This window comes from Arabidopsis thaliana, assembly GCF_000001735.4.
Source record: "Arabidopsis thaliana chromosome 1 sequence".
NCBI classification, from domain to species: domain Eukaryota; kingdom Viridiplantae; phylum Streptophyta; class Magnoliopsida; order Brassicales; family Brassicaceae; genus Arabidopsis; species Arabidopsis thaliana.
Window position 1 is genome coordinate 5,867,499 of NC_003070.9, and position 10,559 is coordinate 5,878,057.

General features: G+C 34.9%; 4 protein-coding genes across 5 annotated transcripts; all 4 read left to right on the plus strand.

Annotated features, from left to right (window-relative positions):
• The first annotated feature begins 36 nt into the window (after positions 1–36).
• AT1G17160 (pfkB-like carbohydrate kinase family protein) lies at positions 37–1,938 on the plus strand. 2 transcript variants are annotated; one of them, NM_101577.5, is made up of 4 exons: positions 37–842; positions 1,036–1,221; positions 1,347–1,542; positions 1,623–1,938. In NM_101577.5, the coding sequence occupies exons 1-4, from the start codon at positions 180–182 to the stop codon at positions 1,715–1,717; spliced, it is 1,140 nt and encodes a 379-aa protein (NP_173159.1). In that variant the 5' UTR covers positions 37–179; the 3' UTR covers positions 1,718–1,938. The 2 variants fall into 2 exon arrangements, with proteins under 2 accessions (NP_173159.1, NP_001077551.1); NM_001084082.2 differs by having other exon boundaries at positions 137–842; positions 1,655–1,858.
• Positions 1,939–2,044: 106 nt separating this feature from the next.
• GSTU24 (glutathione S-transferase TAU 24) lies at positions 2,045–3,385 on the plus strand. The gene is made up of 2 exons (NM_101578.3): positions 2,045–2,711; positions 2,852–3,385. The coding sequence occupies exons 1-2, from the start codon at positions 2,397–2,399 to the stop codon at positions 3,191–3,193; spliced, it is 657 nt and encodes a 218-aa protein (NP_173160.1). The 5' UTR covers positions 2,045–2,396; the 3' UTR covers positions 3,194–3,385.
• Positions 3,386–4,525: 1,140 nt separating this feature from the next.
• Positions 4,526–5,626, plus strand: GSTU25 (glutathione S-transferase TAU 25). Its single transcript, NM_101579.4, has 2 exons — positions 4,526–5,024; positions 5,110–5,626. The coding sequence occupies exons 1-2, from the start codon at positions 4,710–4,712 to the stop codon at positions 5,458–5,460; spliced, it is 666 nt and encodes a 221-aa protein (NP_173161.1). The 5' UTR covers positions 4,526–4,709; the 3' UTR covers positions 5,461–5,626.
• A 2,170-nt stretch (positions 5,627–7,796) lies between these two features.
• GSTU26 (glutathione S-transferase tau 26) lies at positions 7,797–9,122 on the plus strand. Its single transcript, NM_101580.4, has 2 exons — positions 7,797–8,271; positions 8,533–9,122. Exons 1-2 carry the CDS (start codon positions 7,954–7,956, stop codon positions 8,875–8,877), a joined length of 663 nt encoding a protein of 220 aa, NP_173162.1. The 5' UTR covers positions 7,797–7,953; the 3' UTR covers positions 8,878–9,122.
• The last annotated feature ends 1,437 nt before the right edge of the window (positions 9,123–10,559 follow it).

The following is a 10,559-nucleotide window of genomic DNA, read 5'->3' on the forward strand; positions in this document are numbered from 1 at the left end:
AGTCCAAACATAGTCATGTACTCATGTTGTTTATTTTTTGGTTAACATATAAATAACATTAATGATCATAACAAACATGGATATATCTTTAACTTACATATAATTCTCAGATATGTTTAGTTGTTGGTTCTGAGTTGTGACATAACAGCGATTTCATAAAAGCCAAAAATCAAATAACGATGATGAAAGGGATCTCTTCAGTTTCTCAATCGATCAATTATAATCCATACATCGAATTCAATCGACCGCAGCTTCAGATCAGTACTGTGAATCCCAATCCAGCTCAATCTCGATTTTCCCGCCCTCGATCCCTCCGTGTTCTCTCACTCTCCGCCGATCCATCGGCAAATCGGAATCCTAAATCAGCCGTTGACGCACACGCGCCGCCACTGGTGGTTGTGGGATCTGCGAACGCCGATATCTATGTGGAGATCGAGAGATTACCCAAGGAAGGGGAAACGATTTCGGCCAAGACAGGGCAAACGCTCGCCGGAGGAAAAGGCGCGAATCAGGCGGCGTGTGGAGCGAAGCTAATGTATCCGACTTACTTCGTTGGTCGTTTGGGAGAGGACGCGCACGGGAAGCTAATAGCTGAGGCGTTGGGCGATGATGGGTGTGGGGTTCACTTGGACTACGTGAGATCTGTGAATAATGAGCCGACGGGACACGCGGTGGTGATGCTTCAGTCGGACGGTCAGAATTCGATCATTATCGTTGGTGGTGCAAATATGAAAGCTTGGCCTGAGATTATGAGCGATGATGATCTTGAGATTGTGAGGAATGCTGGTATTGTGCTTCTGCAAAGGGAGATCCCAGATTCCATCAATATTCAAGTTGCTAAGGTCCATTTTTTTACTTTCTTGAGTTAGTTACTTCAGTGAGAGTTGGTTTAGGGTTTAGGGAAGCTCTGTTGAATGGATGCAGCTGCTTTAGGTTTTGAAAACTATGAGAGGTTTTGGAATAGGGTTATAGAGTTGATTATGTTTGAAATATCATGTTCGAAGAAACTTAGGCTGCTGGTGGGTTTTATTGCAGGCTGTGAAGAAAGCAGGTGTTCCAGTCATCCTTGATGTGGGAGGAATGGATACGCCTATACCAAATGAGCTATTGGATTCCATTGATATCTTGAGCCCCAATGAAACTGAGCTCAGTCGCTTGACAGGAATGCCAACTGAAACTTTTGAACAGATTAGCCAAGCTGTTGCAAAGTGCCATAAGTTGGTAAGTCCCTTTCTTGCACATTATTAACTCCAAATTTTGGCTAATCCTTGCTGCTACTGGACTCTTTGAAAATGCTGGTTTAGTGGCTTTTGGGTTTAAAAGGTTTAAGGCTATGTTTTCCTCAGGGAGTTAAGCAAGTTCTAGTAAAACTCGGGTCCAAAGGATCTGCACTATTCATACAAGGGGAAAAACCAATCCAGCAGTCTATCATACCGGCTGCACAAGTGGTTGATACTACAGGAGCTGGGGATACTTTCACTGCAGCATTTGCAGTCGCTATGGTAGAGGGCAAGTCCCATGAGGAATGCTTGAGATTTGCTGGTAATAATTAGTGACATAAATCTGGTTTTCTAACCCGTAATTCAGATTAGTTTTGTCTCACTTTTTTCCGATGCCTGCAGCTGCAGCTGCCTCTCTTTGTGTCCAAGTAAAGGGTGCAATACCGAGCATGCCTGACCGAAAATCTGTTTTGAAGCTCCTTAAATTTAGTATCTAAAACTGATACTCTTTTCAAGTCCTCTTATCAATAAAAGTTGTTCAGATTTCATCCTCTATTTTCATTTTTTTTTTCTTTTTCATTTCACTCAAATTTTATAAACAAAAACACAATTCACCAGAAACAAGTCTTAGTTAAGTCAATTGTCCAAAGCATGCTGACGCAGGCAGTGGCCTAAGCAACTAACGAGAATCTCTTTTTTCTTCTTCTTTGAAAGCAACTATCGAAAATCTTTATAATTAAATAAAGATTAGCGTACAACACTCATTTCTCACATAAATCTGTTGTCAAAATAATATAACTTGTATTTAACAAAAATATGTGAACATTACATTAAAAAAACTGAATACTGATCAATATTAAGAACCTAAAAAGTAAAGAGGGAATTTTTGACTTATTATTCGCAAAACTCATAGTATTGATATGAGTGACACCCAAACAAAAAAATGATGTAATCAAGTGCGCCAAAAGGAAAGAAAGAAAACAATCCGACTTAAAGAAGACAAACAACGAACAACAACTGTAGAACTAATTTAATACAACTTTTTTGGCTTTAAGAGCAAGCAAAATGCGATTCAAAACCCCTAAAAATTACCAAACATATTTTCTATTCATCACACATATAGACACAAAACAGCAAACGAGAGAGGTCGTAGTGAGAGCTTAATCAAGAGCAACAATGGCAGATGAGGTGATTCTTCTGGATTTCTGGGCGAGTATGTTTGGGATGAGGACAAGAATTGCTCTGGCGGAGAAAAGAGTTAAGTACGATCACAGAGAAGAAGATCTATGGAATAAGAGCTCCTTGCTCCTCGAGATGAACCCGGTTCATAAGAAAATTCCGGTTCTCATCCACAATGGTAAACCGGTATGTGAATCTCTCATTCAGATCGAGTACATAGACGAGACTTGGCCCGACAATAACCCTCTCCTTCCCTCCGATCCTTACAAGAGAGCTCATGCCAAATTCTGGGCCGACTTCATCGACAAAAAGGTAGAAAATTTACGGTTTGGTTTTGGTTTATTTTGTTGTTTCTAGGTTTTGGTTTCGGTTTAAGTATTTTGGATTGGTTTGGTTCGGTTTCTTCCGCTAGAGTCTCTTGTGTAAGTTTTTTGTTTTTACCAACGGATCAGGTGAATGTTACGGCGAGAAGGATTTGGGCGGTCAAAGGTGAGGAGCAAGAAGCAGCCAAGGAGTTAATCGAAATACTCAAGACGCTAGAGTCTGAGCTTGGAGACAAAAAGTACTTTGGAGACGAAACTTTTGGGTATGTAGATATAGCTCTCATTGGATTCCATAGCTGGTTTGCAGTGTACGAGAAGTTTGGAAATGTCAGTATCGAATCTGAGTGTTCGAAATTGGTTGCGTGGGCCAAAAGGTGTTTGGAGAGAGAGAGCGTCGCTAAAGCCCTGCCTGAGTCAGAGAAGGTCATTACATTCATTTCCGAACGTAGGAAGAAACTTGGGTTGGAGTAAATCTCTACTTTGTTATGTTGATCTGTTGTTGCTTTGTTCTATTTTCTTTGAGGTCTATGTAATGCATAATAATACCAATTTCAATTTGTGAGATTATATTTCCCTTTATGTAAACTCGATTTCAATAAAAGAAACTTTGTTGTGATGTTCATTCAATGGAGAATTGTTGGTACATTAATCTGGTTGCCATAACGGCGCTTGCTCTAATACCAAAATCGACGTAAATATATGATAAAGATTAAATTCGTTGATTCAATGAATAACCTCACATGTGAACAAGATTTGACGATCGTGATTCAAAAAATATGATTAACTTAGTTAAATAACCAGGAGAAATGCTAAACCGGTCGAAAAGAAGAATACAAGAATGAAACAAACTAAGTGAAAACTTTGAGCCAAAGAAAAAAAAACTGAAGTGAAACTAAACCGATTAGCAAACCCCGATTAAGAACTTTTTAACCAGACACATCTAAAAATCGTTGGATATTTGGCCCAAAGATAAGTCATTTAATCATTTGATTTTTGAAGTATTGGAAAAAATGTTAAAAGCAAATAGTTATTATATCTTACCATGCAAACTCATTCTACACCGTTTATTTGTTTAATCGTTTATTGGTTATTTTATTTTTGTCGTTAGATGCACAAAAGATACAAGAATGGGGACAATGTGAAATGGGAAATGGATGCCAAACACATATAATGAGATATGCATATACTCTATATTTTTAAAAAAGAGGTATGTATAATTGTATATTAATCAATTTTATTAGGTTTCAGACAGCTAAAATTTGTTTTTTTGTTTTTTTTTCGTCATCCTTAAAGTAAATATAGTCCTAACCAAAGAAAAGTAACCAATAAAAAGTTTGGAAAAAGTGAAGGTAAAAAGGTATGATGGCGTAAGCAGTGGCATAATCAATTCAACTCTGTGAATCATGTGGTCAATGTCTTGAACCGCAAAACATTAATAAATGAGTTGTTCAACTAAATAATTGTATACTACTCGTTACCAATCTCTAGGTTTAAGCTTTCTGATTTAAAATTTGTCACATAAATTTTACACCAAAATATTTATTAATTCCACATTTTAATATAAAGTACGAGAAACTTTACACGAGAAGAAATCAACATGAAATTTCAACATATAAATTACAAACCCCCTTGATAGTTTTTTTTTGGTATGTATAACCCCTTGATAGTTGATATACTCATATTCAATAACACAAAGTATTGAAGCTAAATAATCTCTGACGACTTTTAAACTAAAGCTAATGAAAAGAAAATGTTTAATCAAAAGTTTATTCCCTTCATATTAAAATGCTTTAGTGCGATGAGATTTAGTGTAATGGGCACGTTAATGCATTTCTGACTTTAGCGGCAAGCAAATGCGATTTCGTTTGTAGTTTTGAGTTATTGTCTCCTCTATAAATTGACCAAAACCTTGTTCTCTTCACCATAATATACTTAGACACAAAACAAACAAACAAAAATATCTTAGTGAGCTTAATCAAGAACAGCAATGGCAGACGAGGTGATTCTTCTTGATTTCTGGCCGAGCATGTTTGGAATGAGGACGAGGATTGCTTTAGAAGAGAAAAATGTCAAATTCGATTACAGAGAACAAGATCTGTGGAACAAAAGCCCGATTCTCCTCGAGATGAATCCGGTTCATAAGAAAATACCGGTTCTCATCCACAATGGTAATCCGGTATGTGAATCACTCATCCAGATCGAATACATCGACGAAGTTTGGCCTAGCAAAACCCCACTTCTTCCTTCTGATCCTTACCAAAGAGCTCAGGCCAAATTTTGGGGAGATTTCATTGATAAGAAGGTAATCTATCTTCCAAAAATAAGCTTAAAAATCAAACCCTTCTTAGGCAAGACATAGACGTTAATATTTCGTATAATGTGCTTAGGTGTATGCTTCAGCGAGGTTGATTTGGGGAGCTAAAGGCGAAGAGCATGAGGCGGGGAAGAAGGAGTTCATCGAGATACTCAAGACACTAGAGTCTGAGCTTGGAGACAAGACTTACTTTGGAGGTGAAACATTCGGTTATGTTGATATAGCTCTCATTGGATTTTACAGTTGGTTTGAAGCGTATGAGAAGTTTGGGAGTTTCAGCATTGAAGCCGAGTGTCCAAAACTGATTGCTTGGGGTAAAAGGTGTGTGGAGAGAGAGAGTGTGGCTAAGTCTCTTCCTGATTCGGAGAAGATCATTAAGTTCGTTCCTGAGCTAAGGAAAAAACTTGGGATCGAAATCGAATAGATTCTACGCTGATATGTTTTTATGTTTCTGTTTGTGTTGCTGTTTCTGCTCTGTTTCATGTTCTGTTTCTTCCTTGTTTCGGAAATCTTTAAGATAATGTCATCAAAATAATACAAATATTTACTTGAAAATTCGGTTGGGGTGGTTAAGCATGCGTAATACGTTGCATTAGCTTCAATTTTTTAGATCTTCATTGCGATGATAAGTCTAGTAAACCGAATTAAACCAGTACCAAGAAAATCCAATCCAAAATCTAAAACAATCGATTTGTTTTATTTTTTCTTTCCCCTTACTAATTACTATTATAGTATTATCAAAACAAAGCGTCAAAGAAAAAAAAAACTAACAAACCGACTACATTGTTGATTTTATTAAAATAGATTTTGGTGGAGTGCCAAATCTGAATAAATTATCGAGGCTGTACTAAACCAAAACTAATGAGTAATGACAATTACAATTTGTAATCTTTGTTTGATAGTCATAGACCAAATCAACTAATTTCAAACATTGGACTGAATCCTTTATAATATAGCCCATCCGAATATCCAAAACATAATGGGCTTTTGGGCCCAAAAACAAAATCAGTGTGTTGAGTTTAGCCGTGATAGTCTATTTACTTGGGTCTTAGTGGGCTTTAAAGTTTAATTGTACTATTATATTTTTCGAACCAATAATTGGAATCGAATCTGGAGGAAAACAAGTTTACGTTGTAGTTTGTACACCCAAGTCCCAAGTACCAATAACCATCCGACTACCGTTGCTGGATTATGTTTATGTAGGTTATGTTTCTGTTTTCTATTGCTCTGTTTTTTTTTTTAGTTTTGCCTTTTTTGTAGGTTATATGTTTCTAAATGATAAGAACTAACTCTGAAGTTGTTTTAGTGTGGACTGTGCCACTGTGGAGCGCGTTTGTTGTGTTGTGTTGTGCTGCGCTATCATCAGTCTCGGATTCAATCATTCAATGGTTTTTAGGTTTTCTAATAAAGAATATCGTCAGTGGTGCATTAGGAAGGGGAATCTAAACTCAAAACCTTCTACGTTACCTAGAAGGTTAGCTCGAGCCTCTTCCACGCATGATCAGATTTGAAAACCATATTAAATATTTGTAGTAAAGACAATTTAAACGTGGTTCGAAAAATCATTAAGTATTCAGCCTCTTTTTGGTGATCAGTAATCAGTTTATTAAAATACCACGTGAAACTTGAAAATCAAATACTACCTGTCTTAGCCTGGAATAACAAATGTCAAATTTGTCTATGAACTATGAAGAGAAGGTCTAATTGAGTAAATTGTATTGCAGCCAAAAATTATTTATTTAGAAAACTATTAACCCTTTTCGTTGTCCTGAAAAATTGAGTCTCCAGACATCATCTTACAAAAGTGAACAACCAAAAGATATGTTTTCACTGTACTTGTAAGCTCTTAGTTACTGTTAAAAGAGTTTTCCAATTCAAATTTTTTTTTTTTTGCCATACAATTCAAATCTATTTTGTTAGTATTAAAATTATAATAGGCTTATCAATTCAAAATATTTTGTCAAATCATTCTAAAATAAAAAAGTTTTTTCAAAGATATTTTGAATTGAATATTAGTGAATTCCACTTTCTTGATGTAATATGTAACGAATAAATATTATTAGTTGTTGAAACGAATAAAAACAAATAAAAACGAGTGAGAGTATTATTTAAAATTTTAAAACATGTGACTTGACAATACAATAATTTATACATAATCAAATAACCGATGCATCTTGATTAGCATTAGGTAAAGATAATGTATTCAATTGTGTTAAATAAGTTTACCCTTTTTTGTTAAAGTTTTGGAATTAAGTAAAAGAGATATAAGTAGCAGAGAAATACCAAAAAAAGAAAAAAAAAAGCTAACTACAACGCAACACAAGCATAACAAATTTGTGTGATTTCCTCAGATTCAAACTTAACAAAAAGTTTGAATCTTCAATACCGTTCTTACCACGAGCAAATACAGTTTCTTTGAAGACTAACACAAAAAATGGGACTGGTACAGCGGATTCAATCATACACCCCAGTACTATCCTATCATGCGTTTTTTTACTTTAAACGTCATTTTAGTAGACTATATTATGGTACGGTCAAGCTTTATCACCCTCCTTTTTATGGAACAAAATAAAACACTTCCCAAGAAGAAAGCTTATAAAAATCCCAATAATACAGTCAGTACTGATATCTTCTTCCAAATCAAGATATTCGTTGACAGGTAAGGAAATCACATTTCGATACAATAGAGATTAGAGGGATATAATAATAAAGAAATAACAATATCATGGCCTAAACGTGAACAATAAAAAATAATCCACATATTCTATAAGGAAAAAAAAAAAAAATAGAACATGCGACGTGGTACTCTATAAATCCCCCCAAAACCGCAACCTCTATCATCCTCATCTACATTTCAATAAACACAAAGAGTTGAAAACATTAAATCGATATATCAGAACTAAACCGGATCTGAAAAATGGCGAACGACCAAGTGATTCTTCTTGATTACTGGCCAAGCATGTTCGGGATGAGGACGAAGATGGCTTTGGCTGAGAAAGGAGTCAAGTATGAGTACAAGGAAACAGATCCATGGGTTAAGACTCCTTTACTCATAGAGATGAACCCGATTCACAAGAAGATTCCGGTTCTCATCCACAACGGTAAACCGATTTGTGAATCTCTTATTCAGCTTGAGTACATTGATGAGGTTTGGTCCGATGCATCCCCAATCCTTCCCTCTGATCCTTACCAGAAGTCTCGAGCTAGATTTTGGGCTGAATTCATCGACAAAAAGGTAAACAACTCGCTTTTTTTTTTGTTTACTAAAAAGTTGTATAGTTTTTTAATTTGAGATCCGGAATAGTTAGTTAGGGTTTTAGATGAAGTTAATTTATTGGGAGTTATTGGTATAACATGAAGAAAAAACTATACAACTTTTAAAATGTTCAACAATCAAAATTAGGCTCACGTATTTTTCAATGATTTATGACATAATCAAAATTAGGCTCACGTACTTTCAATGATTTATGACTTTGATGATTTTTGGTTGGTTCAGTTTTACGACCCATCATGGAAGGTATGGGCAACAATGGGCGAAGAACATGCAGCAGTGAAGAAGGAATTGTTGGAACATTTCAAGACACTTGAGACAGAGCTCGGAGACAAACCTTATTACGGTGGTGAAGTATTTGGATACCTAGACATTGCATTAATGGGATACTACAGCTGGTTCAAGGCCATGGAGAAATTTGGTGAATTCAGTATCGAAACAGAGTTTCCTATATTGACTACGTGGACCAAGAGGTGTTTGGAAAGAGAGAGTGTGGTCAAGGCATTGGCTGATTCTGATAGGATCATTGAGTATGTTTATGTCCTGAGGAAGAAATTTGGAGCAGCGTAAAAAAATGGTTTGGGTTTCAAGAAGGCTGTTATTTTCTGTCTTTTATAATGTTTCATGTGAGGTTTGTAATTGTTATTTCTGTCGTTTTGTTGAAAGTATGATAAACCGTAATAACGAAATGTTTACTGTACCCTATTAAATTCGACGACATTGCACTCAATTTGAATAAACCGGATTAGCTTCAGTAAACCATCCGGTTTAATCGAAGAGTCGTTTCAGTTCACGAACCGTACATATTAATTCCGAGGACTTGTTCTTCCTGATATCAATTATATCAACATCATCTGACATGACATCTTATAACAAATGATTGATCTATTTTCAATTACAAATACAATATGTAGTTGGACTTAATATAACTAATGATTAACTTACTCTTTTTGTTGTTTATAATAGAGATATTTAATAATCTATAACAAATCAATCCAGTAATATATGGAATTCTTGTGTCTTTCATGATTTATCGTTAATTGTGGAGCTATGAATCAAATTCGAAAGAAATGTTACAATATACCTCTAGATTGAGACTGGCCACGAGACTGAGAACACTTATCTATCTTGTATTTTTATTTTTGGTTTTATATTTTTGTCAAATTTATTTTTGCTTTTATCTTACGAGGCAGTTTAAGTTTAAACATTAACAAACAAAAACAAAACAATAAAATTATGGTCAATGTAATTACACATATATATATATATGTATAATCTTGCGTAAAGATATGGTTTGATTGATCCAACACTTAAACAAAACCTTTAATATGCGTTGCTAAGCTGTCCCTTATCATAATCCCTATCAAATTCATCATTCATATTTTTTAGTTCCTCTATTATTTATTTATTTAAGGGTAAATTAGGAAAAAGTCTCCTATTAATTGACAAAGGCAATTGAATTCATAATTACGAAAGAACCTATCAACGTTATTTTCGTCGCTAATTATAGTAACCTGAATTTTTTGATGACGTTATTATGATCACGTGGAGCTCGGAGGAACTCAATAAATAATGTACAATAACTGATTTATACTTGTCTCAGTATACGGATATAAGATATTTTTCCAAAACAATGAAAGTACACGTTGCCTTGCCAGTTGCCTGCATATATATACACATCGTCTAGTAGATACCATTACAGTATATTGTTGTTGAGGTTTTATAAATTGTGTAATGATTTTGTATAAATTAAAGAAACATATCTCCAGGCATCTCATAATTACGAAATCACGTTTAACTTTATAAAATATTATTAATACCACAAGATTTGAAAGTATTTTTAACAAATCATAATTTGAATCATATGTGAAATTTTGCAGCCAAGAGCATTCATATTTGATCTACCAGAATGTCATAATGATCAAATTTCATATTTGATCCGCCAAGACCCTGAGCATTCATTTGATCCACCAAATTAAAAAGTCCTAGTGGATTATAACTTAGAATTATTTACTTTTATTAAATCAACTAATCTATGAACCACTCAACCACATACTACATTATAAGAAAGAAAACGTAAGTAGCCAAACTAATACTCTATACATTTATTATATAAGACGAAACAAGATATATCCATTCTCGACCACGACATTGGATTAGCTTAAAGTTATTTTTAGTATCCTATAAACAGTACCGTAAACGGAGCAATCTTGCAAATCATTTGCTTCAAGTTCAAAAACCTATCTAGGGTT